This window comes from Amphibalanus amphitrite, unplaced genomic scaffold (assembly GCF_019059575.1).
Source record: "Amphibalanus amphitrite isolate SeventyFive unplaced genomic scaffold, NRLGWU_Aamphi_draft 001661F_arrow, whole genome shotgun sequence".
Taxonomy (NCBI): domain Eukaryota; kingdom Metazoa; phylum Arthropoda; class Thecostraca; order Balanomorpha; family Balanidae; genus Amphibalanus; species Amphibalanus amphitrite.
Window position 1 is genome coordinate 97,253 of NW_024883154.1, and position 27,774 is coordinate 125,026.

Sequence of the window (27,774 nt, forward strand, 5' to 3'; positions counted from 1 at the left end):
GCCACGGGCATCGGTCATTGGCTCCAGCGTTCATGGGACACGCTGTCACAGACCGAAAAGCCAATAAACATGAACAGGGACTCGTAATGTATGCACCTTCTAGGTCAGATAACGGATTTTCCTCTCCAGACGCAGGAATGAGTCGAAAACATCAACAGGTCGCTTGACGGTAGATGTCGCTTGACAGTAGAAGAGGAAACATGCTCGAGATTCGAATACGCCATCCGCTAAAGGCTCTGCGTTTGTCACTGGGTCAGAAAGGCTTTCTAAAAAGCTTACGGCTATTATGCGTCAACGGTTGTTTGGGCTTGCCTCGAAATATAATTATTGTATCGCACTTTTGTATTTGTGGTCCTCGACGTCAATTCTCTGCCATGACAACGCATTACCATTGAAATAAAGGGAAACATTTATTTTTACACTTTGGCAAAAAAGTCTCATACAGAGCTTGTCTTGAAAAAGTTTTTTTGCTCCCCGAAATTATCCCTATCAATTATTCCAGCATATGCGATGCTGCAGAGATGTACAGATCGCAAGGAAAGCGCGCCGCCAGAGATCAGCGCTTTGCCTGGCTCAGCGAATTATCTGATTGGCCAGACTTCCACCCCGGGACCAGCCTGTGATTGGCTGATAGAGCACGTGACTGACAGCCACAGGTCAGCTGACGAAGTCGGTGTGGCGACGGCAGTCGATGACGGACAGACCTGCCGGATTTTCGAAATCGTATCTTTGGGCGCAGTTCGCCAGCGCGTTTCCGTTAGCTGTACCTGCACTGTGCTGAGTCGGGTACATGATGTTGGGGACACTCAGACTCCTGGTCGGGCGTGTCGCACGGCACGTGCCACTCGTGGTCGCACGTGCTCTCTTCAGCAGAGAACACCAATGGCAGTGGGCAGCAGCACACGTAGTCGCGGCCGCCGCTGCACTTGTAGAACTTGTGACAGTCGTCCGGATAGGCCAGCATCAGGCCGTCTGACGATACAGGTCACAGGGTCAGTGGGCACGAGGTCAAGTGTGAAAACTCAGAGATTCTGATATGAACTAATGTGTGTGATAATTTCAATGGTACTTCCCGAGCCCGGAACTTTGAAAGTTCGTGGTGATTGTAATCAATGTCGACACTAGCGGGATTTGATAGTTAATCGCTGAAATGATAAAGCTAATAGTCCAAATCGGTCGATAAAGCGATAGATATGAAAGTACATGATGAGATCATGCAAGCCTATTATCGTTTGATTGTAGTTACACCTCTGATAAACTGGCAATGTCGTAATTGGACCTCTATCTCGAGTTTCACCTTCATAATCTTTGACCGCATTTCTTCAGTGCATCGCTGCTACAACTTGATTTATTACATTACTACACCTTTTCCCCTTCAACTTGAAAAAGTTAGAGTTCAATTTGAAAAAGATGTTATTCAATTTGAATTGCATCTTTCAAATTGAGTTCGTGAGCCAATTGAAGTGCATCATTTCAGATTGAACTCCAACTTTTTCAAACTGTAGAAAAAAAGGTGCAGTACTGTCCCGTGCAATGCGGCTGTAGGCCCATTCGCAATGAACCTTTCTTACCTGGCTGGTCCTTGCAGACGACTCTGGGCGGCAGATAGGTAGTAGTTTGTTCCGTTGTTGAAAAGACCGTAGTCGGCCGTTCCGTCGTCGGAAAGACCGTAGTGGTTCGTTCCGTTGTTGGAAGGACCGTGGTAGTTCGTTCCGTTGTTGGAAGGACCGTGGTAGTGTCTTCCGTTGTTGGAAGGACCGTGGTAGTTTGTTCCGTTGTTGGAAGGACCGTGGTAGTTCTTTCCGTCGTTGGAAGGACCGTGGTAGTTCGTTCCGTTGTTGGAAGGACCGTAGTCGACTGTTCCGTGGTCGACAGTTCTGTTGTTGGAAGGACCGTGGTAGTTCTTTCCGTTGTTGTCACTGGCTCGGCTGTTGTTGGCTGATAAGTGGTGGTTTCATCCGGGACGGGACAGCCGTACTTGGCCCGGATTCTCCGAATGTCTTGGGTAGATAGCCTCTGTTTGAAGCCTATATCTGAAATGGTTTGACGTAATGCACCTTCAGCTTGAAGAGAAAGATGTGAGGGAACATACACGTTTCGTCGGGTTATACCTGAGCGATTCGAGACAATAGACCGGCTAAAAGCCAAATCGGAAGCCCTTTTCCTTGGCTATCCGTGAACTCATATGTAAAAGCAAAGACGTTTGATGCTCGTGTCACAACTGATACCCGTTCTCTTTGTTCCAAAATTTGTCCCCGCCGTCCCCACCCCGCGCCCCACCCTGACCCGTACCTTTACCCCAGCTCCCTCACTGACCTGTTTCGTTGGTGGGGGAGCGCGGCCGCAGCGTGTCCTGACCGCGCTCCCGGGCCCACGTGTTGAGCGATATGTGCGTCACGCTGGTCAGGTCGTACGGGTCCGTCTGCACAAACTCCGTCTCGTTTCTGGGAGAGCGAGAAATAGAAGTGAGTTTCGGGAATATATTTTATCGCAATGATACTTTTGCATGCATTCGGGAACCTGCATGCAAACTTTAGCACGAACGGCTATGTAGTTGGTAAAGAATTGACCTGACATTGATATGAAGTCCACGGATCCGCTACAGTATCCTGATGACTCGATTCTGGCATATACCATGGACAAAGTTTTATTGCCGCTCACCGGTATTTGTCGAAGAAACATTCCAGGCCCTCCGTCACGTTATCCCACAGGACCTCGATGTCCGCGTCTCGCCCTGGTCGGCTGTGCTCGTGCCAAAAACCTGGACAAAGTCATAGAGGTCGGGGTTGGGTAACGCGCCCTAAAGCCCCAATAAACAAACAAACAAGGGGGTCAGTAATCAGTCGTACATAATTATGAAAATCTACACCATTTCTCTGTTATTCGGCTTCGGTAATACCGATCTCATTTAATGTAGTGTTCAGCAGTCCCTTCGCAGTCCGCCCGTACCTAGAGCGTGCATGAGCAGGTGTTTGGCGTTTCCGACGTTGTTGCCTTTGATGCCGATGTTGAGGCTCTGGTTGCCGCCGCGCCTGCCGATGCTGCTGAAGCAGCACGAGTTGGTGAGCTGGTCGGTGATGAAGAGGAAGTCCTCGGAGACCCCTGGAGACCAGGGCTCGAACCGGATGCACGGCCCGGCCGCTGTGGCCGTGCGCGATTCTATATCGGCGATGGAGATGTTGAGAATGAGTAGCACTGTGGAGAGAGGGGTCAGCTGCTGTTGTGATTTCAGAAGTAGCCGGCCTCTCTACGCCGGTCGCCGGGTAGTATGGCGTCGCTTGCATTGTGCATTTGGTGGTTACATTGCCTCTGAACGGAGCAGGAACGGAATACTGTCTACCGCAGCAAGCATAGGTGGATATCTTCGATGGGGACTTGAGAGCATTTGGTCAATTCCTACTCTGCTATGAATATATTTAGTTCTGCGGACCCACTGGGTTACAGTGGACACTCGACATTGGCATTATTCCTGCAGAGTCTGCTCGTACCGTTACTATCGTACACAGACGTGGTGTAGTAGACGACTCCGCCGGGCCACAGCTGGACCTCAGGCTCCATGGGGCCCGGCCCGCGCTCCGGGTCCGCCCACGGCTCCATCTGCACGGAGAAAAAGGGGGAATACGGGATGTGAGTGTTGACTGCCAGTTGTCGTACTGAAGTCAGTGTCGCCCCTTTGCCCCCCCCCCCCGCGTTTCCCTCTGACCACTCTTGAACGATCACCTCCCAGGGCATTGTGCGTTTAAAAATTATAGCATCAAATGACTATCGAATATTAGCACGGATGCAACTGAGTTGTGCTGTTTATCACTCACCCCATCTAGAAAGATGTCTCCCTCGTAGAACGCTGCAAAGAAAGGGCTGCAGTGTTAGCATGCGCATGTGCATTGTGTAATGTGCATGCGCGAGATCAATGGCTTACATTGAGAATGGTGTCTCATAACGACAATAATTATAAGTTTAGTGTATTCGCTTGTATGTATATTTTAGTGCGCAAACTGTTTGTATTCGCTTTTCAATAACTGCTCCGTCGATGATGTCGCTTTTTTCGCCGTATTCCTGTGGTAACTTACGGTCACATCGAGCGTAGGTGGGAATGGGATAGCTGTAGCCAGCGCCCCGTTCTTCAGATTCACTCCAGAGCATTTGCGACTGCAAAGACGGCACGAGGCGGCATCGGTCATCTTGCGGTGCTCAGTGTTCACTTTGTCGTTGGCACTGATACACTTGGTCATCGTATATCTGCTTATTATAATTGATCATGGAAAATAAGGAGCGACGTGGTAATGTTTCTGTAGACATAACTGCATAAGCACGCACAGCTGAGCTTCAGCGTTTTTTTCCGTTTCAGGGAACCCGACCAAATCTGACATTCTCACAAAGTGCGAATATGGGTGATGCAAAAAATACCGACCTACCCGGTCCAGCAGCGAGTTGAGGTCGGCCGAGGCGTCGTAGGGGCAGGGCGCGGCGCGGACGGCGACCGCTGCCACTGCGATCGCCGCCACCGCCAGCGGCGCGCGAACCGGGGAGCCACTCGGGGGCACCATGACACCGCCTCGGGGCCGAACCGGCGGCAGACTGGCGAGCGCCGCTGACCCGCCGCCAGCTCCCCTGGGGCGACAAGAGCACGCCCCGCCCTCGTGGCGCTAACCCCGATAACAGGCCCGGTCCATCGGCAGCCGCCCAGCGCCGGATGCAGGTGCTAAAACACCACAGCGCGACGGCGACTTCACTGAACTGAGGCGCTCATAAGCTTCAGAGGAACAAGGACAAGCTGCTCATACATATCGAAACTTCGATGGAAATGTCCCATCCTGTTTCTAAATATACCTACCATTGTGACTTATCAACTGTCGCAGGTATGATGCGGAATTGACGCAAGACTTGGCGCCCTGCAATGAGGCGCTCACAAACTTCAGAGGAAAAAGACAAGCTGCTCATACATATCGAAACTTCTATGGAAATGGTCTATTCTGTTTCTATATATGACTGGCGGCGTAGCCTTTCTGTTTGCCGGTCCCGTAGCTCAGTCGGTAGAGCGTTGGACTCCGCGTGGTGAGAGCACACGTTCCCGGTTACAACAGTCCGGGTTCGAAGCGCGACGGGCGCTTGGCGTTTATGGGCCTCCTGACAGGTATGGTTGCGGTTGGTGGCGGACCGTAGCCAGGCGAAGTCAGTGAGGGGATCGGCCGTGCGCGGCTATGTGCGCAGTGCGCACGTTAAACTTTGGACTCTAAATTCTGCCATAGAACCGGAATTGCGCGATCGGAGGGTGGAGGGCAGGGTCAGCGTAACAAGCTTCGCTTAGCGGGGGCTCTGTCCTTGTGAATCCTTCCAATCAAAAGGTTTGGACCAAATTTATAAAAAAATATGCATTGTGACTTATCAACTGTCACAGGCATGATGAGGAATTGACGCAAGACTTAGCGTCCGTTCCGGGCTCCTGTTGCCAACCACACTCCTTTGACTTCGTCACCCCGCGAGACGCCCACCCGGATCCTGAGTCTCGAGCCAGCTGCGGCCTACGTCACGGAGATGGAATCCTCCCACGGGGCTGGTGCCGGTTTCATGCCGGGGACGGGGCCCGGCTGTCGGTAAAACATGTGTCACGGCCGCCGACAGATCACAGAGTTCCGACAACAGTCGGCCGGCCGAGCGGCTGCCAAAGTCCGCCGAGTGCAGTCCCCGAGGCAAAGTCCTCTGTTGCCAAACAGGTGGGGCGTTTGGCAATTGCCAGTGACGTCACGTGGGAAGGTACGGAGTCCGCATGCTGGCGTAGACCATGACGAATTCAGTTGTTAGGTAACGTAAGTAAGAGTCCGATTGTGTGTTGCGTGTGATCTTTATGCTTGTACGCGCTTTTCTCTTATCTGCCCATTGACATGTCATATCCTGGGCTCTGACCAGGGAACACAAACGCAATATGGAGCTGAAGATGTGGCGAGGCTGATATTTTACCCCAGTCATGCCGACTATACTTATGACCTCAAACAATTCGGTCGTCTCCCTTGCATTTCCTGTCTTCTAGGTACCGCGTGCTCTGTTGATATTCCCACCCCGCTCGTATGTTCTACTCGTATGAGCACCATGGAGCCTGCACCCGCCAACGCCGGGCACACTCCGTCTAGCATTTGTCGCGCCCGAGCTCGGCTACTGTTTCTGTCCGCGGCCGGCCATCTTCTGCATTCTCATGAAGCTGCTGCCCTTGGCCTGTGGCTTGAACGGGCTGAAGGCTCCGTACGGTCGCGGCAGCGGCAGACTGCTCTCTGCCTCGGGCAGGTACTGGGTGGGCCGCGGGGTCGGTCCCGGCGGTGGCGGCGGCAGCTGCTGGGCCGGCGGCGGCGGCCGGACGCCCGGCGCCTGCCTCCCTCCGAGCGCCTGCTCGGGCGGCAGGCCGGCGGCCACCCTGCGGCGCGCTTCCTCCAGCTGCGCCTCCAGTCGGGCGCGCTCCTCGCACAGCCGGCGCGCCTCCGTCTTGGCGACGCTGGCCTCGGCGGCGCTGGCCATCAGCCGGCGGCTGTTGGCCTTGACGGCGCGCCGGCCGGCGCTGGCCCGCTTCACCATCCGCTCGCAGTCGGCGCGGTTGGTGTCGATCTCGTGGCGGGCGCGGTCGGCGAGCCGGCCCACCTGCGCGGCGATCATCTGGCGCTCGAGCAGGCGCAGCTCGGCGCCGTACAACTGCAGCTCGATACGCCGCAGGTGGCGCGGCACGTCGCCGTCGCCGGCGGCCGGCGCCGGCAGCAGGCGACAGTCCCGGCGCGCCGGCGTCTCCAGGTGCGCCGTGGCCGTCACGGTCCGCGAGTTGAGCTGGCGCAGCTGACAGCGCGTGTCGGCTAGCTGGGCACTCATCGCCTGCATCTCGCGCTCCTGCGCACCCAGACACTGGATGTGGTGCCGCTCGGTGCGGATGATCTTGTTCAGCTCGACCATGTCTTTTTCGGCCGTGTCGAGCCGCGCGTAACCGCGCTCCACGAACAGCTGCTGGAGCGCGATCTTCTCCTGGAAGGCGCACACCTCCTCGTCGCGCTCGACGAGCAGCAGACCTCGCTCGTTGCGGTCCACCACCTGGCGCTTGTACTCCTCCAGGTCGGACATGATGCTCTCCTTGATGGCGTTGAGCGACATCTGACAGCAGCCGATCATCATGTCCAGCTGGTCGGCGTGCGCCTCCAGCTCCTTCATCGCGTCCTTCTCCTGGTTCATCGTGCTCTGGATCATCGTCTTGTCCAGGATCGTCTTGATGGTGGTCTGGCGCGTCACGTCATGTTGTCGCTCCAGCTCCAATTTCCTGCTCAGCATCGTGTCCTGCTGCGACCGCAGGATCTCAGTCTTCTTCATCAACTCGTCGCAGTTGGTCAACGAGATATTCAGCTGTGCCGACATCTCATCTCGCTCCTTCTTGGCCAGCTCGTAGCGCTCCGCCAGCTGTTTGGTCTGTTTCTCCGTCTCCTCGCACTTTTTGCGGAACTTGGCCACCACCGTGAACCGGTTGCGCATCTCGTCTTCGTTTCGTTCCACCTCGCCGCTCAGCTTTCTGAAGACGCGCGCGTTCGTGTCACGCTGGCGGATCAGGTTGTTATATTCGCGGCCGAGCGCCTCCAGTGTCTTGGTGAGCGTCTCCTGAGTGCGCAGTAGCGTGCCTCGCTCCTTGGCCAGTTTGTCGATGCTCTGCTGCTCGTTGAGTGTCAGCGAGTTGAGGACGTTCGTCTCGCGGTGCGCTGCGTCCACGTCGCGCTGCAGGGCGTACCTCTGGGCGGGTATCTCGGCGGTGGCGCGCGTCTGCAGCTGCATCTCGCGCTGCAGTTTCTCCACCTCGCTGCGCTCGACGCCCATCTGAGAGCGCTGCACGCGTAGCGACTCCTCCGCGCTGCGCAGGTCTCGCTCCACCCGCTCCACGGCTTTGTGCGCGTCGCGGAGCGCGTTGTTCTGCTGACGCATCTCTGAAGCGAGCATGGCCAGCCGGCTGTCGGTGCGGTTCTTCTCCTCCATCAGAAGGGCCGCCCGCTCCCGGCACCGCTCCGTGTCGCGTGTCAGCGCCGTGCACTCCTTGCTCTTGGCGTCCAGCAGCTTGTACTCGCGGTCCATCACCTTGATGAGCTCGTTGCGCTCGTTGTCCACCTTTTGTGCGGCGTCGGTTGTTTCCTTCAGCTGGCCGATGATGGTGGACACGGTCTGGCTGAGTGAGTCACTCTGTTTGCGCAGTTTGGCCGTGTGTTTCTCCTCGCGATCGGCGTCGCGACTCACGAGCACCATCTTGGGCAGCAGCTCCTCCTTCTCCTCCTGCAGCGCCTGCAGCTTCTCCTCCAGCTTGGCGATCTTGGTCTCCCGCTGTGGGATCGTCCGCTCGCGCGTGTTGATGTCCTCCAAGAGGTTGCGCACTTCCTGTTTGCGAACGCGTATCTCCACTCCTAGCTCTCGGATGTCCTTTTCCAACATGGCCGGGCTGTTTAGGTAGATCTTTGAACTGGACAGATTCGTGGAGTCGACTCTCTCCTGGAGGTTTTGTCGTTCTTCCTCCATGTGACGTGTTTTGAACTGGATCTGGTAGATAGAGTTCTCCAGCGTCTTACGCTGCTGCGTGAAAGAGGCCAGATACCGTTTCAGTTCGTCGACGTTCTTCCCCTCGAGGTCGGCCATAGTTTGGATGTCAGAGATGTCGTCGGCGTTATCGCGCTGCTCATTGCCAGCCTCCTCTCTCGCCCTTGCCTTCAGCTCCTTGAGGAACGCGTTTGTCTCCAGAATGTCCTCCCTCAGGCCAGCGCGGTTCTGAATGCACGACCAGAACATGGACTGTAGGTATTTGTGTTTGCGCTGCAGGTCCTTGTACTGCACCTCGTTGATTTTGCCGCTAGTGAAGAGGTCGTCGAGCACCTTGAGTCCGTCGGCCGGGTCCACGATGTCCGAGTCGAGCGGCTCGAGCAGCTCATGCACCTCGCTGTCGCGCCGGACGGTGCTCAGCGTGTCGCCGTCGAGGTCGGCCTCGGTCAGCGGCGCGTCCCAGCTGTCGTCGCTGGCCGCCTCCTCCGGTGTCAGCGAGTCGGACGAGTGGGAACCGACCGTGGTGTGTTCGGTGGGGTCAGCTGCCTCTGACGGCCCGGGGGTCGGCGCTGAGGTTGGGTCAGCAGTCGGTTCACCAGCTGCCTCTGCAGTCAGCTCGGCAGCGGCCTGGGGATCCTCTCCAGTCACCTCACCACCCTGAGCTGCTCCACCTTCACCCTCAGCTGCTGTTGGTGCCATATCGCCAGTCCCCGCCGCCGGCTGGTCTATGGCTCCGCCCGGCGCCGCGCCGCTGGTCTCCTCGGCGGGAGACCTGACGGTGGCTGCCGGGCTGACCGAGGCGGGTCCCGGGCTGGCGGAGGCGCGTCCAGAGTCCGAGCTGTCGGCGGACAGCGGCGACAGACTGGACAGAGCAGTGTCCGAGTTGGACGCAGGGTCGCTGTCCGACATGGTGTGCAAATGGGGCGCAGATGGAGGCTACTACTGGCCGCAGAATGCGATCATACAAGGCTACTGAATATTCTCTGGCGATTTTGGATGCTTGATGGAATATTATTAATTCGTACGTACACCACCAAATCTCCCATTCAGGCCGAATAATTACCTGTCGAACAAAATAAGACAATAGCTACTCCCCAAGCGCTTCTACGTAACACACAATTTTTGGCATTTGATAACCATAAGCGATGTAAAGGAAAGGCAATTCTCGTGCCATACAACTTAATCCGATTCCTCGTGAAACCGAATTACGGTCAAACGTTCCCATCGCTGATGGTTTACTGGATTTGGTATACATAGAGCCTTGGATTTGCTTATGCAAGATTCTCAAGCTGATGAACACAATTTTGTTCTTGTAGATCCTTTATGGTTTGTGCTCTACGTGAAGCTGCGACTGGTGGGACCAACAACCAAGGCCGCTATGTAATGGATGATAGGAAAGAGACACCAATAGCGGCTAAGCTTCGAGGATTACTACACATCTCGTTCCTAGAATTGAGTTTGACAATGCACCCGACTTCCTGGCAATATATTTATCACGCTGCCATCACCGTAATACCCGCTATAAAGCTCCAATCGCCGAACATAAAGACATAAAATACACAGCAATGCTATCGTCAAATGCTGCACGATTACACTTCAAAATACGCTGTTTCAGTCGATACAAGTTCAAAATAAAATCTTGTTCTACAAAATCTTGCTCACCTATGGAGTACAGCTGTATCATACTAGCTATTAATTAGATCCACACAAGCACACAGCTCTAACAAAGCTTTATCACATTAGCTGTATGTCGCCAGCCCAAGAGAGGCTCAAAGGATATAAGAGCCCGACGTCTCCTCATGGCGCCAGTGCCTCCGGCAAGATCTCGCCACAGGGACCCGTAAAATGGAACCTGCAAACGGTAGAAACACGTCGTCAAAAACATTGAATGATGCAAACCGTCAGTTACGGGGTCGCCACAAAGTGGAGCATCTCTGCATAAACAGTGCATCGTCAAGATCCTATTGAAGCACTCCGTTGTAGTGCAGCACCACACGACTCTATACGGTCTAGTCTGAGGAGTTTTGTCGCGCCAGATGGCACTACTAGATTCTCGCACCGCGACAATTCACGACGACCGAACGGCTCGACCTGTCGGGAATTTTCTCAGCCATACATAAAATATTGACCTTTTCAGCGGCTGTGTGTGAGACCAAGTTACTACAGACTTTGCATGTCCCAGCTTGTAGCAGGCGCTCAAATCTGGGAAGACGCTTCCAAATTTCGTAAATCAGGGCGACCGTTACACTTCCCAACTCGCACCGTCGCTGATCCTTCCAAATAATCATCTCCGTGACTCGTACCTCGAGCTCACACACAAACTCACCCGAACTCCGCGGTTTTCGGCGTGGGCTCCAGGTTGAACTCTGCCACAGGCACGCCTCGCTCTGCCACGCTGGGAGCGAACATGGCCGCTGGGTAGACGACGGACGAGGTGCCCACCACCAGACACAGATCACACGCCTCCAGCTCGGCTTCTGCAGGGGAGACACAAGCAATGGGATTAATACACCAGGGCTCAGCTTCTGCAAAAAAGACACAAGCATTGGGATTAATACACCAGGGCTCAGCTTCTGCAGAAACGACACAAGCAATGGGATTAAAGGAAGACTGCCACCTTCAAAAAGTTTTCTCAGATCGGCCTATGATTTATTCCCTGGACAAAACAAAATTTTAGAATTCACCTGACAAAGTATCATCACGTGAATCGCGAAAAAAATTGTCGATTTTCATACAATTATCAATCGGTTAATGTCTAGCGACAATGTTTACACATCACTAGATTTCAAGGTCATAAGATTATTACATTTTATTTGAAAAAGTAAGGTATTTTATGATTTACTAATATATGATTTCATGAGAAATTGGCCATGTTTAATTTATTTTGCATTTAAGTTCGTAAAACATTAAAAAAATCATGGCTCATTTGGAATGGGTCTGGCCCATGTTAAACCCCATTTCCCACACTTTTTTGGAAAAAATGAACTACTGAATATATAAGTTTAACTTTTATTTTGACACTCCAAAATTCTTCTCTGATCTCGAAACAATCAAAGTTTTGACATATATTTACCAAAAGATAAGAAAAATCATGTTTCAAAGTTATCGATAAACAGTAGAGATGTCGGTTTTCTTGGACTAAAAAAATGGCATCAAACTGAACTTTGGTCTCCGATTTCTCGCAAACGGGTTCGAATTTCGGAAAACCGACTTCAGTCTGGGACATAGGTGGCTCAGCTCTAGTGAAAACCGTTTTGTGGAAAAAAGGTGGCAGTCTACCTTTAAGCCATCGGTTGTCAATTCACCCACCCCGTTTCCCTAAAAATAGACGGTCAGATTCGGCCTGGGTCCTTACGACCCCTCTAGATTCGCCAGAGACGGGATCGGATCGCCGTTATTGCACCCGTCTTAGTGTCTTTAATACTATGACAGCTTCGACCACGGACTTCGGACGGGGTGATCGTTCCACGAATGTACGAACCATCCAGGCCTAGAGTGCATCGAGGTTTAAAAGAATGCAGTCTGTAGATCAATAAACATAACAATGGTGGTATACAACCACATTAAAATATCTCCCCGGCTCCCACAACGTTCCAACGCCCCTCCGTTATGCATTCGCCTTGTGTGTCCGCCGAGCCGGCTTGCCTCCAATGACGTCATCGGCCGGCCGGCGGCGTTCAAGGTCAAACGGCTGGTGTCCTTACCTGGAGTTCTATAGCCTTGGACTGGGCATTTGGAGTAGTAAAGGAATGTTGAGTTGGAATCGTGACTTTTCTAGGCAGCGATGCCTAGAAAATGCCTACCAGGGCTTGGCTTCTGAGTTTTGTAGACAGGACAGGCGTGGAATAAATACACTAAACATCGGGAGTGATGCGGCGAAATGGTGTGACATTACGCCGAAAGGCGAAAAATGACACGAGGAAATGCTGAATGAGGGTGACACGTGACACATACGGAGTATGAGAGCTGGGATGTCAGTCAGTGAGAGGCTATGTATTTATGTAGGCGCTATAATGATGGAAATTCTAAGTCGACAAATAATGGACGCACCGAGGCAAGCATTGCAGATGTAGGCATCTCCATGCCTTCCCTGAGCATTCATCCACCCCGTCCCTACTCACCGGCCTGATCGAGCACCTCTGCGTCGAGGTTCTCCCCGAACCAGACGACGTGGGGCCGCAGCAGGCCGCCGCAGCCGGGCTGCCGGCAGCGCGGCAGGTCCTTCACAGGGATGTGCGCGCTCGGAGTGTTCGGGTCCGGTGCGCTGCCGGGGACAAAATGGCGTCAACGAAAGCGCAGGTGTGAACTAGCTGAGATGGTGTTCAAAGTGCGGACATTCACGCTTATTGATGCGAGAATTCAGACGCTACTCTCACAAGCAGCGTGAATTGCAGAAGAAAGGAACGGAAGCTGAGAAGTGAGAACCTAATGAAAGCAGTGCCGCAATCATTGCCTTTGGGTGGGTATCCACAAAGAACCTTTTCCTTCCTGAGAAATAAGACCCAACCGATGTCAGATCAGCCATTGATCACCCGCTGTATCTCTCACCCTCTCTAAGCCTCTTACCCAGTACCGGCCAGCGCCGGACAGATGGGGTCATCCCTGTTCTCCTCGACGTGCCGGCAGCGCGTGCAGCGTGTTTTGAACAGCGTGCCGTGCAGCTCGAGCACGTCCTGAGATCCGGCGCGCTGGTGCAGACCATCAATGTTCTGTGTGATGACGCGACACCGGCGGCCGGCCGCCGTCCAACGCTGCTGTAGCGACGCGATCGCCTCGTGCGCCTGGGAACGGTCAAACGAACTCAATGAAGGGAGAGGTCGCTGCTGGTGCACGTGTGGTATCATCATATTTAACACGTGTTATCGTCAATGGAACATCTTGTCGATATTATTCACCGGGAGGCGGGCACAAAATTCGATTACGTGACGGTAGACCATCGCCTGAGTTTATGTGGACACAAAATGACTTCGACTTTCGGCACACTCCAAAGTCCGACTGATGTCGCAAACAGTTGATTTCCTGATGAGGCAGGAAGTACCAGGCAACGCAGGCGCCATAGTTCCATTGACTCGAATCGATGAGCCGCGGGCGATAGAGTGGGCGGCCGAGACGGATATCCGGACACATGCTGAAACTCCTACACACGCTCACGTGCTGTGACAGGGACCAAAGGTTATGCGGTAGCGTGGTGAATCAGATGTGTTTCCGTCGTAACAGGGACGACCCCGACCCGTGCCGGGAAGTGTGGTAAAGTTCCGTCCGCCCACCTATCTTGCCACACACCCTTCATTGGAAGTTAGCGAGGAATGTAATTGGGTTTGTATCGCATACTTCGCGACTTTCTGTGAGCTCAAAGGTCGCAGAATGTCGGAAAAGATCAACACGGCCATTCTTGGGGAAGTCATTGGGGAAGTCATTCTGCTACTAACGCATTTTGATGTTTTGAATGCATGTTACAAAGCAAGGTGCGATAATATGGAGCTCCGGAACCAGTTCAGAATCCTGAGCCGCTGTGCCTACCTTGTTGGGCTGCTTGGAGGCCATGTTGTGGCGCCGGTAGTGGTAGAATTCCCAGACGAGCGAGGGCTGCTCGCGGAACGCGCCCGGCGTGGCCAGGTTCTGCGCCTGGTACCGCCGCCACCAGCCACCAGCGCCGCGGAACGTGGGCACGCCGGACTCTGCCGACACGCCCGCGCCTGAAGACGCGGTCAGCGGGAGGTCACCAGAGGTCACCTGGAGGTCACCAGAGGTCACTTAGGGGGAATCGAGTAGACAGAGGTATCTGAGGTGATAAATGGCAAGATGAAAACAGTGCTGTATCACAAGATGTATAACGATCACAAAGGTAGTTACTATAGGTACTCTGGTAAAACCTACAGCCAGCAGCGGCGAAACACCTTCTGGGCCTATGGGGGCACTGCCGACTAAAACACCTATGAGGGCCCTAAGGGGGGGTGGGGGGCACTGCCGACTTTTGGTCCCATTCTTCATGCAACGCCCATTGGGCTAATGTTAAAATGCCAAAATCAAAGGGGGGCACGGTGCCCCGGTGCCCTCCCCGTTCCGCCGCCTATGCCTACATACAGCATCTTTTGGGCAGAGATTAGAGGCGTACGCAGTACGCACCTGTGAGCACCACCACATGTTTGGCCGAGGCCAGTGTCTCCCTGAAGGCGGCCATGTTGGAGCTGGGTCTGGGCGCGGCCATCTTGGAGGCCCCGGCGAGGAGCAGCGGCGGACAGAGGCGGCGGGCGGCGAACAGCATCGACTGCGGCTGCGACACGAGTCTGTGGGACGGAGGGGGTGCGACAGGCTGCCACCCAGCTGACGGGCGGCGTGTCGGACACTGGGCACTGACAGGCAGACAATACCTATTACAAACAACAATAGAAACCAAGATTGAGAGGCTCTGCCTGCTGTGGGCTTTGCAGAAGTTTGAGCGTTAAGTGCAAAGCATTAACGAGCATGTGAGATGGGTGTCTGTGATGAGGTCACCCGTGAGCAGATAGTGGACATCTTCAGTATCCAGCGGGCAGCGATAGTTATTCAATGACGTACGCCATTCAATTACGCCTAGATTCGTTCGAGCAAGCAAAACACGCTCCCGTTTGTGCATCACTAGCGAGGTCATAAACAAACCCTGCAACAGGCAAAACAGTTTGCAATTGAACCATAAATATATATTCCCCGTAACATTTCTAAATGCATCTTTACAGACAACGGGTAGATACAGATACTTTCCTCTTGACAACACGAGACAGTATTATGGGGCTTCCGGCTATAATCAACCAAATAAATAATTGCAATTCAAATCTCATCTAAACGTAGCCCTTCTCCGCCGGACAACTGTTACACGCACCAGAATCGAACGGATGGCAAATATAATAGTTCAACAGCCGAGACGTCATATTGAGAACGCCCCCGTTCGCCCCTTACTTGGGCGCATGTATGCAGGTAGCGTAGTTGTCACCCTGCCGGCGCCTTTGTACCAGAATGGCACATTGATGGATAAATTATGTTGAACTCGACCAGGCACAACACTCACTTTCAGCATGCATACGGTTAAAATGAGCGAGCCAGGACATGCAGCTTATGGCTTCAAGGTCCATTTCAAGATGTCCGAACAAAAGAACGTAACACAAGGAAACGCCCTAACGTAAATGTTCGCTTGCGGCTTATGGCTATTGCAAACGTCAATCCTAAAACGCAGCATCAATATTTTTCGCGACAAGCATTATCAGCTACAAGCACTTTTGCACTCGGCTTCCTTTAACACACTAGTGCAACCATCATGTAAACCAGTAGTTTGTCGTGCCGTGATGATCGTAAATTACACTATTGATTGCATAACATTAACAAGTGAGATATAATAACATAAGACAACAGATCCAGGCGCAGATCACTCACGTCTCACACCCAGTCCATTAAGAGTACCAGTTTGATTGCCTCGAAAACATTGAAGATGCAGCAAATAAATAACGCCTTTGCAGATCGTCCATAACGCAGATCTGCTAAATAGAAGCCTCACATTATGAATATTACGGAGTGGCAAGAGCGCTGAACAACATTTGTAGGATCACAGCGTAGCTGCCATGCCACTGATCACGGAGATGCGCCGTCATTTGTAGCCCCGCACGGATCTAAGCAGCCAGCGTTCGGCCTCACTCCACAGTCAGCTGTCACATCCACTGAGCACGCGCACCCAATCGTCCGCAGCCCAGCGCACTCCTCGCGGCATGCCCACCGGCCGGCCGACAGACTCAGTCCAGTAGGCTGCTGGTCTGCGCGCCGCCGTTCGGTATCAGATGACTGCGGAACGTGGCGTCTCGCGCGCTGACCTTCCCGCTGGCCCAGGAGCTGCGCGGCCGGCCCCCGCTACGATCCTCCTCCACACTGGTCACATTCTTGAGCGCGCGCGCGCCCGGGAACGGCCGCAGCGGGTCGCGCCCGGTCAGGTTGAGCAGCTTGCTGCGCAGCTCCTTGAGCTGTTTGCGTCTGCTCTCGTATGAGGCGGCTCGCAGCGCGGCCACCCACTGGTCGGCGGCGGCGGCGCTCACGCAGGCCATCAGGTGGCGTCGCTCGCGGTCGCTGTCGAACGTCAGGCTGAAGCAGAACGACATGCCCTCTGCAAACGGCTCTGGCTGCACGTGCACATTCTCCAGCACAAACAGGCCGGCCGGGCCGTCGGCCGACACGCCGCCGTACTCGTTTAGACGGTAGTAGAACAGCAGGTTGTGGCGCAGTTTGAACCAGCGCTCGCGCGTCCGCTCTTCGCGCAGACCGGAGCGGGGCGGTTTGTGGCTGAGCCGGCCCTCCAAGTCAGCACGTCCCTCGGCCACGGCAGCCATGTCCTTGGCGTTGGAGCGCATGGCAAGGAGGGAGAGGCGAGAATGGCTTGTCTCCAAGATGCAGTACAGATGGTGGAGAGCCCAGAACTAGAGACACCACTCCTTATTCCTGAAACACGGGACGCAACCATGAGCCGACCGCACACTAGCCTCAGGCCTGTACTCGTGAATGGTGAGTTTGTCTTGAATGAAAGTGTTGCCAAAAAGCTAGTATTTTTTTACCAAGCATTGAACAACATTCCATGAGCACATCTTTTAATTGTGCAAGTTAAACTTCCAAAATGACCAGCTACAGCTAGTGTGCGGTCAGTTTGACTCTGGTAGGTATCCTACCACTTCCAAGTTCAAATCCTTCAGTATTGTGATGTGATGTTTATGAATGCAAATAACAGTTAAAGGAGATATAGTTCACCACAATTATTAACTGAAGAATGATAATAATACAAATAGACAGCATTTAGTTCTGAATTTTTGTCTTATTGTGATCCTAATCACCCTGTGGATCACATACCTACACAGGTTAGCAACCTGTTTTGGGTGTGGGCCAGATATGAGATTTGGAGGCAGGCATGAGGCAGTGGGCTGGAGCATAGTATGGTTGCAATTTTCTAAAATCACAAGCAATATTTGGGAAATATGACAGCATTATTTATCCTTGCCGGCATGGGGGGGGGGGGTGATGAATGATGCAACCCCCTAGTTTTTCCCGAATAACTCGGGTAAAAAGCGATTGATTGCGACAAAACTTTCAGTCCCCTAGCACTGATCAATTTTACACCTACCCTGAAATTTGTATGACCCTGACCCAAATGACCTTTGACCTACTTTCCAAGACCAAGACCCCGTCACTGTTCAATTTTTCGAGTTTTACATGTTTCTAGACTAGTTTTTGGAGCTCAGTAGGCGGAACTATGGTCAAGCGTACCCATTTTCGGGAACGCATTATCGTTCCCATGTTTGGGAACGATAAACCCAAATATGGGAACGCCATGTAGGCATTATTTAAAACAAGAAAAAGAACCGTTAAATGACGTCCAAAAAATATAAAACGATCGTGAACCGCCTGATATTTGTCTCAATATTGTTGGGAAAGAGTTTGATATTGTAAGGCCCATCGTAGTTTCAAATCATTCCCCTATTTCTAAAGCAGTCCATCATCCGGGCCACGAGCCCAAATTTGGGAACGCTCTCGTACACTGGCGCTGCAAGCGTTCCTTATTATGGGAACGGCGTACCCAAAATTGGGAACGCTTTCACCGACGCCTTTCAGGGGCTCTTTTCATTAACAAGCATCACGTCCAACGCCGCGAATTATTGTCAACGCAACAATCATCAGATGACCTTTCCGGCAAGACCGTCGCATGTTTCGCCCGGTCTTCTGCGCTTTTATTCCCGTCGATCTCGCAGCGGGCACGCCCCCCTCTGCAGGATTACGTAATTCACAACGCTCAGCGATGTTCAACAAGGTCTTCCATACCTATATCCACCGTCCGCGCCGAGGGCGGAGACATGTCAAGCACCTGTCTGTTTATCACCGATAGTTGACGAGCACAAGGAAGTATCCAAAAATGGGAACGCTGAATATGTTACACCCTCAAAACACCTAGTCCCAATGAAAATCTAGTTTTTTCCTTTCTTGATGAGTGTAAGTGGCAAAAGGCCTGGTAGGATGGGCACGAGGAATGATCGAAATCAGCATAAAAATTATAAATAAGCCACACAGAGCGACCTATATAAGAGAAATTCCCCCAAAACGATCACGCTTAGCAACACGGAAGACAAAAACCACGCTCATGACGCTCCTTATAAAACAACTCTAAACAGCTAGCATCCAAATAAAATATGTCTTTCTGGGATGATAAAATACAGCTGAATAATTTTAAACCACTGAAACTGAGTTTACAACAGTAGTTCGGTAAAATCACTGACGTTCCATGCGGTCGTGCGCCCCGACAACAAATGTCACCAATATTACCCCCGGACTGTCCGCGTGTTCGCTTGCATATGTCAGCATCTGGTGTCGCTAGTATGAAACTTCATAACCAGGCGAAAATTATTATACTTGACCTCAAAATGTAAAAAACGCTTAATTTTCCTTAAAATTGCAAGTTAAATGTAGTATAACCCATGTTTTCACCATTCCGTCATTTCAAAAAATCATTAAAAATATCATTCGACGGTCAATTTCCTTGTGCAACGGTCAGATTAAAGATAATTTTATAGAGACTTAGTAGATACTTAAATTAGCGTGCACTTTTTTGAGACGTGATGCACTAATGAGTTTTAGTGGGCGAACGGCCGAAAAATTACCTTCCGTTCCCATAAATGGGAACGCCCGTTCCCATATTTGGGAACTCCGTTCCCAAAAATGGGAACGTTCCTATATTTGGGTACTCATGACCATAGTTCCACCTACTGAGCTGAATTCGAATTTCGCAACCATTTAACCATTTCAATCATACTCAAAATGCCTTAGATGAAACTGACCACAAAAAGTCCCTGATCCACAGACTGAGACCCCGTTGTGAAATTATCAAATACGCAGATGGCGGGCGGCAGATCACAATCAAGATTCCAGGACATGCAACGATTAGGTGATACAAAATTTTGATGCAGACAGATGGCGAATGCAGGTGAGTCAGACATATCACACCTTACCTTGCAAATGACGAAAAGCACTTTCTTTCAAATGACACAGAGCGTTATTTCCGAGTTATGTCCTGTCTGTTTCTATTCAATTCCTCAGAAAATATTGTACAACTGGTTTGTCCTATCTGCGTCATTTATGAACCAAATTGATCTTGGAATAAAATACAGCAATTGGTCTTGCTTTAAATTACTGCAACTTTTAGAAACTACGCGCCAAAAGTCTTAGAAATCACAACACATAAAAATAACCTTACATTCTCAATAACGTTAACAATTATTGATGAATGCCGTGGTAGGCATGTTATAGGTAAACGAGCCGCTTTTCCCATATGTCAAATGCAAGGTCATCATTTATAATTCTGAAAACTGATGCTCGCTTGTCTTTCGTCATCTGCGGTACAGCAGACCCTAAAATGGTGCAGTCCAGTCCCAGCGACCCCAGAGACCCGCCGACCGCTACGATCGCGCATTATAATTCCAGCCAACACCTGAGTGACAACCTTCAGCCGCGGTAAACAACGACGAAGTAAACCCGAAATAGTTGCCCAAGCACAGTGAGACACCAAACCAAGGCCCATTGCCGGTGCCCTGTAGCCCTCAAACTGGCTTGAAATCCCTGCCTGATCTTCAAGGAGGCCTACTGCATGAACAGAAAAGAATCGATGACTCATCTGTTTAACCCTTTATTACAGAAAATACAATCACTTGCCATGACAAAGGTAGCATCAAATCACCACCGAACACTTCGCATCCCTGCCCGGATCAACCAGTTCATAGCGCCTCTCCAACGAGCAAAAGCATCTGGCGGGCAGCGTGGCTCACTGAGCCGATAGCACGACCAGTGACGCTGGCGGATAAGAGCTCAATAAAACGGATAAAAAGTGGATAACCATGGCCAATACGCCCCGCATCAAATTGCCCGGGCGGCTGGCAAAAGCGGCTAGGAAATGGACCACCAAAGCCTCGAAAAACAATCAGTCCGCTACGCAGCCGCCTGGGCATCCTCGTGGGCGTCCGGCGCCTCTTCGACAGCACTCGCCTTTTGGCCGACGCTCTGCGCCGCCGCCTCTGGCACATCGTCACCGTTCACGGGGCTCACGTGGCCGTTGCCCGGGGTATCCTCATCGACCTTCGAGGTGCTCTCCTCGGTCTCCGCAGCGTCGGCCGGCGCGGCAGAGTCCGAAGAGGAAGGTTTCTCAGCGACGGCCTCCTTGTCAGAATCAGCTGTCTTTTCCTCAGAGGCGCCGGCCGTCACTTCAGACTTCTGATCAGTCTTATCTTCTTCCAAATCACGTTGTGTTTCTTCCGATGAATCTGTCGCTTCTGAGGATTTACCCGTCTCGTGTGATTTCGACTCGTCTAGACCCTGTTTTGTTTCATCTGCGTTCTGCTCTGCTTGCTCGGTTTCGGTAGGTTCCTGAGAGCTGGGTTCAGTCGAGCCCTTAGTCTCACCCTCTTCATGCCGCTCCGTCAAAGACAGGTTATCCAGTTCCTCAGCAACTCTATCATCTGTCCCCTCCTTGTCCGTCGGTTTCTCTTCTTCATGCGCTTCTTGAACCGGCTTCTCTTTTTCAGACGCTTCTTCAGCTGGCTTCTCTTTTTCAGACGCTCCTTCAGCCGGCTTCTCTTTTTCAGACGCTTCTTCAAACGGCTTCGTCTCAGTCTCTCTTTCTACTGGCTTCTTCTCTTTAGTCACTTCTTCTGCTGGCTTGACCTGTACGCTCTCTGCGGCAAGCGACTCTGGTACCATCGCCACCCCACGCTCCTGCAGGGTCTGCGTGACACTGCGACCCTCCAGACAGAGCAGGGCAACCAGCGGCTCCCCATCGGCCTCCGCCACCAGACGCGCGTCGAACTCGTAATGGGCGGCGTCACAGAGCTCGGCCAGCGCCGCCGTCGCCTCCTGTCCCCAGTCGGCGCCGTCAGCGGGCCGCGCCGGCAGCCGACACCGCAGAGCCACGGCCGGCGTCCGACACACAGCCGGCGCCGCGGCGCGTACCTCAGTCGCTGCCGCCACCGAGCCGTAGTCCAACAACCGCACACGAACGTCTCCGGTCGGCGACACGGCCACGACGCGCGCCCGGTGCCAGCCCTCCTCCTCTGCCGAGCGGGCTACACACAGGTCACCACAGCAGGGGGCGGGGAGCGCCGGCGGGGGCTCAGTGGCGTCGTACAGCTCCGCCAGCTGGTCGGCCAGTTCGTCCAGCGCCGCCAGGTCACTCAGACGCTGCGCGAAGAAGCACGCCGGGGAGTCCACGTGCGAGACGAGTAGGCTCAGCGGCTCGGCGGGCGGCGGCGGCGCGGCCGGGAGCTGGGTGTCTTCGCGCGGCCGGCACAGGCCCGCCTCCACCAGCAGCTGAGCGGCGTCCCCAGCGGAGAGCGTCAGCCGGACCCGAGTGACGGCGCCCGCGGCCACCTCGCTGACAGTCACCGGCTCCTCCTCCGCTTCGGTCAGCTCCCGGAGCTTCTCAGTGGCCCCCTCCTCACAGACATCCACCGCCAGCTGGCAAGGACGCGCCTGGGGAGGCAGCGCCGCCAGCTCGGCACCGAGCTCCCGCACCTCGGCCACATCCACAGACTCTGAGTTTCCGTAGTCCACAAACAGCACCCGCGCCTGACCGTCCTCCACCGCCAGCACCCGGGCGCGGTACGGCGCTCCGTCCTCTGAGTAGGGTGCGGCTGCTAGCAGGCCTGGAGTGGCGGCCGACACGGGAGCCGCAGCAGGGAACTCACCCGCCAGCCTCTCCATAAGTTCGTCCAGCGGCCCGGTGTCGGCCGACTGCACATAGAACTCGAGCGGTGAGTTAACGTGCGACACGAACACAGCCTGGTCACCGGCGGGGGTGGTCGGGACCGGCGCCGCCTGGGACTCGGTCGTCTCGTCGGCCTGTGCCGCCGGCTCGCTCTCCGCTTCGGTGACATCAGTCTTCACGGCCTCTGCTGCAGGGGCCGCAGGCTCGGGCGCGGGCGGGGCGGGTGCGGGCTGTTCGGCCGCCTTCTGTGCGGCCGGCACCAGCACTGGTCGCTCCTCGACGTGCACCATGCCGAACCCGGCACCGACCATCTCAAACGCCACGTCCTGCTGGCCGTCAAAGAGGTTCACCAGCGCCGGGTCGCCGGCCTTCACCAGCTCCATGTTGAGAGTACGCTCCTCGGCGCCGCCGACACCGACCAGAGTCGAGAATTTGTCCACAGCGGCGTCTGACCACGGCTGCGGCTCCAGGGGCAGTGAGCAGCGCACGGCCAGGGGCGGCACGCCGGACAGATCCGGCGGGCACGACCACAGCTCGGCCGCTGGCACCGACTCCGTGTTACCGTAGTCAACAAACAGCACAGTCGCAGTGTCGCCGGTCACAGAGAGGACGCGCGCGCGGTATAGCGCCTCGTCCTCAGCGTAGCGCGCCACCAGCAGCTGGCCGGCGGCGGGCGCGGCGGCGGAGCTCAGCTGAGCTGCCTCCAGGCGCGCCATCAGGTCGTCCAGAGTGGCGGTGTCTGCGCTCAGCTGCACCCAGAAGTCGGTCGGACTGAGTGCGAACACCACGACCGCCTCCAGCAGCTGGCCGTTCTTGAGTCGGGCCGCGCCCACCGGGCCGGCCGGCTGGGCGGAGCTCTGGGCGGCGGTCTCCTGCACGGGAGCCGCCTCAGTCGTCACCTTCTCCGCCACAGCCGCGGGAGGCTCCTGCCCGGGCGGCAGGGCCCGTCCGGCCTTCACCAGCTCCCGTCCCACGTCTGTATCTCCGTCCAGCAGCCGCACCGTCCAGACGTCCTCAGCACCGCCCGCCTCCCTGCGGAGCGCCAGCGCCTTCTCCAGGGTACCGGCCAGCTGCTCGAACAGCTCCGTGTCCTCGTCCGTCCACTGCCCGGCGGCGGGCCGCTCCGGCAGGCGGCAGCGCTGCGCCAGCGGCGCCGGAGCCAGCAGGCCGGGCGTCAGCAGCTTCAGCTGGGCGCGGGGCGTCAGCTGGCAGTTGCCGTAGTCGATGAAGTGCAGCTGGCAGTCGGCGGCGCCGGGCTCGGCTGTCAGCAGACGGGCGCGGTAGAACACGCCGTCATCGGCAAACGGCGCCGCCACCAGATCACCGGTCTGCACCTGGGGGATGGAGGCGGGACGTCAGCAGTTTGCACATGGGGATGGATGGGGGGGGGGGGGGGAGAGGGCGTCGGCGGTCTGTGCCTGGCGGATGGATGGGGGCGGGTCAGCGGTCTGCACGTGGGGGATGGGTGCGGGAGTCAGAGGTCTGACAGGGACACACAGCGGCATGTCCTACCCAGGCGTGATATCGACTGAGTATTTACCGCGATATTTTAAAGCCGGGTTGCGAAGCATTTATCACCTTACAACAGAAGATGTTTTCCATCCCTCGTAAGCTTCAGTCCAAATCTTTAAAAAAGCAGTTGAAATTTTATTGAGTTTATCGTCATTTTGTCAACAAAAAGAACACCAATTTACCATACATCCCGCTTTTCACTGAGCGCCACCGCCACGTCCGATCCCGACCCACACGACCACTGACCTGTTTCACAGCCCTGTCCTGGGGTCCCAGCTGGCTGTACTCAGTCTCCAGCTGAGCCATCAGCTCGTCCAACTGCGCCGCTGGGCCGTCCGCCGCGTCCTGAACGTAAAACTCGTGCGGCGTCACCGCAAACGAGACGGTCACGCGAGTGAACGGTGCCGCAGTCTCTGTGGCTTCCTCAGCTGCAGGAGCCGCCTGGGCCGGAGCCGGAGCCACTGGAGCAGCCGCAGCAGGAGCCGGAGCGGGAGCAGAGGTAGGAGCAGCGGCCTTCTTAGCGGCCGGCTCGGGGGAGCGCGCCTGTCCGTCGCCGCCCAGCTCCAGGTTGATGTTGGTGCTGCCGCTGAGCAGGGTGACGATCAGAGAGCCGGGCAGCACACGGTCGACGAGAGCTGTCAGCTCCTGAGAAGAATGAGGGGTACGGTTAGAGAGCCGGGCAGCACACGGTCGACGAGAGCCGTCAGCTCCTGGAAAGGGGAAGACGTGAACAGGGGTCAATCTGTCGATCAGAGTCAGGGGACGTAAGTAGGTCCTTTCAGATCTTAGATATTTGAAAGCTAAGAGCTGAGCAGCCAGGTAGAGTAACGACAGCAACTGAATACTACACCATGGAAACACCAGCCTGATGGCAGCCACGTCAGGAGAACTCACCATTTGGTCGACCTTGGCGGCCAGCTGATCGCCGCAGTCGGCTGACACCAGTCCGGTCATACTGCACTGAATCGCCTGAGCGGGCAGGTCCACCAGCGACATGGGACACTCGACCAGCTGAAACATGGGGCAAGGGATGGGATGTCACGTCAGGCACCGCATTGGGGGGAAAGGGGAGCATTATACTTAACGACACCCATAGCCTGCATGCTGAGACCAGCCTGAGCACGTTATTAGCTGATCATATGCTAACACCAGCGCCGCCGGGAGACAAACGAATACCTACTACGTAGCAAGCAAACAAAACCAGCTCAGCCAATAACCCACATCCATCGTATTATCACAACCAACCTGCCCCCATATTATCTTCTACAGCTCCTCTCTCAACCTACCTCTGACACATTGACGCGCTCGGTGTTGCCGTAGTCGACAAAGAACACTGATGCCGTCTGTCCGTCGACGGCCGTGATGAGTCCGCGATAGTAGACACCCTCGAAGGGCGCCAGGCAGAGCTCCTCGGGGGCCACGTCCGGACACGGGACCTGTCGAGAATACAACGGTCAGCGGGAACCGACGTTGAGCTTCTTGAGAGGGAAATCTCGGGGGTGAGCGAAGATTAAAAGGTGCTCGCCAGGGGCAGGTGCCGTCGAGTCGAAAAAGGACGGACACGATCAATAACGTGACATGACAACCACCCCCCACATCACTACGCAAGTACGCACCTTGCAGTCTGTGGTGGACGCCTCGATGTCGGTGGCCATCTGTTCGATCTCCGCCGTGTTCTCGCTGAGCTGGACGTACAGCCGGGACGGAGACAGGACGCAGGCCACGAACACCTCCACTCGCTCACCGGCCGAGAAGGGCCGCTCCAGCGGCGGGTACGGCCCGATACCTGCGTAACAGCGGAAAGAGGGGCGGGGGATGAGACGTGTGGTGGCGTAGAAATGTTATGAGGAGCTGGAACAGGTAACCAGGGCGAGATACAGTACTGTTAGGCTTAGTTACAGTTCAGTTGAAAGCAGTTCCGAATCTACAATTAAGTGTAATTGTTTGCTTACAGGTAAGCCATAAAAAAACAATGTAAAATGTTATGCTTGGAAGTCAGGTACTGGTTACTCTGGTATGCGGCATGGATTGAGCACTGAGCAGCCAATGTTTTTCCTTCTAGAAACTTCTAGAAGTCGAAATGAACAAAATACTCAAAACAGTCAAAACCACCATGCTCCGTATCGCCTCCTCCACTGACCGCTCTGTTGCACGGGTCGCGCGGCGGCCGGCCGCTCCGCCAGTCCGTCGGCCACCAGCTGATCGGTGGCCCGCTGTCCAGAGGAGGTGAGTGCCACCTCAACTGACGACAGGTCGCCCTCAGCGCTCAGACACGTTACCTGGGGAGGGAGACGGGTGTCAGGCGGGCCGCCATCAGCGCAGTCGGGAGATGCGGCGAGAAACGGACGTGGGAAAGTAGGCAATCGTAATAGAAAGATGGTACACAGTGGCTGCGATGAAATATAGTTGCATGGCTCTCCAGTGGCTTTTGCTGTGTAATGCCCCACGGTTTTAACTTTTAACTGAAATATTGCTAGGCAGTAATTGGTGTCGAAGGCAGAATTTGGGAGAAATTCAAACACTACAAAGAGCTATGGTGGCCGCCACCGATCTCTGCATCTTACCTGCACTTCACCCTCGAAGTACTTTGCCAGCTCTTGCTCTGAAAGGACCTTCCATTTGCCGCCGGCCGGCTTCACGCCTCCAAATTGACACCTGACGGCGTAAAAGCAAACATTTTGAGGTATCCTAGCATTGACAGTTCCACGACGGGTTATCGACAGATTCCTTACATAATTGATGATACCCGGGTTTTACGTTTATCTCTTATTTGACTTGTGAGCCAACCATAATGTTATGCAAATCACATTGCAACTCCAACCGTTATCAATACAACATTAAAGGCATGACAGACTGTCGGACTTACTTGTACGCCTGGCAGGGCAGTCGGCAGTACTCCTCCTTCAGCCGCTTCACCAGCTGTTTGTCGACAGTGGCCGAGTTGCCGTAGTCCACAAAGAACACGTCCAGCCCGGCAGGCGCGGCCCGCCTCACCACGGCGCGGTACCAGGCTCCGTCGGTGAACCGGGCCGCCACCGGCTTACCGACGGCCGGGTGCGTCTCGGCACCGTCCTGAGGCCGCCGCAGGCCGCCGTAGAACGTCTGCATCTCGGTCATCAGTGTGTTGAACGGCTCGGCACCGTCCAGCGGCTGCAGGTAGAACTCGTGCAGGCCGCAGACCCAGGTGGGAGCGGCGCGCAGCTCAGCGCCCGCCCGCAGAGCCGCCGGGGTCAGCCGGCAGCTGTGCTCGGGGATGGAGACGGAAGGCGCGGGCGGCTGGCGCCCGCCGCCCGGACGGCCGCCCACATCACCCCCGCCGCCGCGGATCGGGCGGCCGCCGCCGGACGACCACGAATCGCCGCTGGCGTTCCGGTCCTGTCCTCTGGGCCGGCCCCCTCCGCCTCCACTGGACCAGTCGTCTCCAGTGGATCCATTTTGTCCGCCGCGCGTCCTGCCGCTGCCCGGCCAGTTGGAGCCGCCGCGGTCGGGCCGACCGCCCCCTCCCGAGGCCGCGAGTCCGCCGCGAACGCGCTGGCTCCGTCCGGCGCCCCTCTGTCGCCGCGGTTATCGTGGCCGCCCCAGCTGCGCTCCTGGCTGGCACGGTCATCGTGCCCTCCCAGCTCCTCTCACGGCCACCGCGGGCATCCCCGCCTCCTCCGCCGCCCCAGGAGTCTCTGGCCGCACCACCGCCTCCCCCGCCGCCCCAGGAGTCTCTGGCTGGGCCGCCGCCTCCTCCGCCGCTCCGCTGAGGGCGGGAGTACGACTCTGGCTGTCCTCCTCATACGGCCGGAGAACGGGTCACTGGAGGACGCCGGGGGCGAGGTGGGGCCCGCGCCGGCCGGGCGGTCTCGCCAGTTGTGGTCCTGCGGTGGAGATACGGGTCAACAGCTGCAGAGAAACGATCAGGGGATCATGCTATGGTGTAAATATGTCGCGTCGAGTTCAAACGAGATGAGTAACAACGCTACCTTTAC

The 27,774-nt window shown here is 55.1% G+C and overlaps 5 protein-coding genes across 8 annotated transcripts; all 5 read right to left on the reverse strand.

The window, feature by feature from the left end:
* Positions 1 to 328: 328 nt before the first annotated feature.
* Positions 329 to 5,332, reverse strand: LOC122374471 (zinc metalloproteinase nas-14-like). The gene is made up of 9 exons (XM_043353256.1): positions 4,416 to 5,332; positions 4,071 to 4,149; positions 3,813 to 3,844; positions 3,489 to 3,597; positions 2,950 to 3,195; positions 2,662 to 2,761; positions 2,317 to 2,444; positions 1,572 to 2,033; positions 329 to 972 (listed from the first exon to the last, which is right to left on the reverse strand). The coding sequence occupies exons 1-9, from the start codon at positions 4,545 to 4,547 to the stop codon at positions 758 to 760; spliced, it is 1,503 nt and encodes a 500-aa protein (XP_043209191.1). The 5' UTR covers positions 4,548 to 5,332; the 3' UTR covers positions 329 to 757.
* Positions 5,333 to 6,150: 818 nt separating this feature from the next.
* Positions 6,151 to 9,447, reverse strand: LOC122374475 (coiled-coil domain-containing protein 146-like). The gene is made up of 3 exons (XM_043353262.1): positions 6,763 to 9,447; positions 6,352 to 6,678; positions 6,151 to 6,282 (listed from the first exon to the last, which is right to left on the reverse strand). Exons 1-3 carry the CDS (start codon positions 9,445 to 9,447, stop codon positions 6,151 to 6,153), a joined length of 3,144 nt encoding a protein of 1,047 aa, XP_043209197.1.
* A 561-nt stretch (positions 9,448 to 10,008) lies between these two features.
* Positions 10,009 to 19,743, reverse strand: LOC122374472 (NAD-dependent protein deacylase-like). Of its 3 annotated transcripts, XM_043353258.1 has the most exons (8): positions 19,545 to 19,743; positions 14,665 to 14,825; positions 14,223 to 14,234; positions 14,059 to 14,144; positions 13,105 to 13,319; positions 12,660 to 12,802; positions 10,865 to 11,015; positions 10,009 to 10,390 (listed from the first exon to the last, which is right to left on the reverse strand). In XM_043353258.1, exons 2-8 carry the CDS (start codon positions 14,801 to 14,803, stop codon positions 10,336 to 10,338), a joined length of 801 nt encoding a protein of 266 aa, XP_043209193.1. In that variant the 5' UTR covers positions 14,804 to 14,825; positions 19,545 to 19,743; the 3' UTR covers positions 10,009 to 10,335. The 3 variants fall into 3 exon arrangements, with proteins under 3 accessions (XP_043209193.1, XP_043209192.1, XP_043209194.1); XM_043353257.1 differs by having other exon boundaries at positions 14,059 to 14,234; XM_043353259.1 differs by having other exon boundaries at positions 14,059 to 14,271.
* On the reverse strand, positions 15,202 to 19,463 carry LOC122374473 (pleckstrin homology domain-containing family J member 1-like). Of its 2 annotated transcripts, none has more exons than XM_043353261.1 (2): positions 19,451 to 19,463; positions 15,202 to 16,995 (listed from the first exon to the last, which is right to left on the reverse strand). In XM_043353261.1, the coding sequence occupies exon 2, from the start codon at positions 16,905 to 16,907 to the stop codon at positions 16,299 to 16,301; it is 609 nt and encodes a 202-aa protein (XP_043209196.1). In that variant the 5' UTR covers positions 16,908 to 16,995; positions 19,451 to 19,463; the 3' UTR covers positions 15,202 to 16,298. The 2 variants fall into 2 exon arrangements, with proteins under 2 accessions (XP_043209196.1, XP_043209195.1); XM_043353260.1 differs by lacking the exon at positions 19,451 to 19,463 and adding an exon at positions 19,374 to 19,431.
* A 459-nt stretch (positions 19,744 to 20,202) lies between the features above and the next one.
* On the reverse strand, positions 20,203 to 27,301 carry LOC122374484 (tudor domain-containing 6-like). Its single transcript, XM_043353283.1, has 8 exons — positions 26,667 to 27,301; positions 26,365 to 26,455; positions 25,941 to 26,079; positions 25,417 to 25,586; positions 25,087 to 25,236; positions 24,695 to 24,811; positions 24,047 to 24,445; positions 20,203 to 23,622 (listed from the first exon to the last, which is right to left on the reverse strand). The coding sequence occupies exons 1-8, from the start codon at positions 26,915 to 26,917 to the stop codon at positions 20,518 to 20,520; spliced, it is 4,422 nt and encodes a 1,473-aa protein (XP_043209218.1). The 5' UTR covers positions 26,918 to 27,301; the 3' UTR covers positions 20,203 to 20,517.
* Between the last annotated feature and the right edge of the window lie 473 nt (positions 27,302 to 27,774).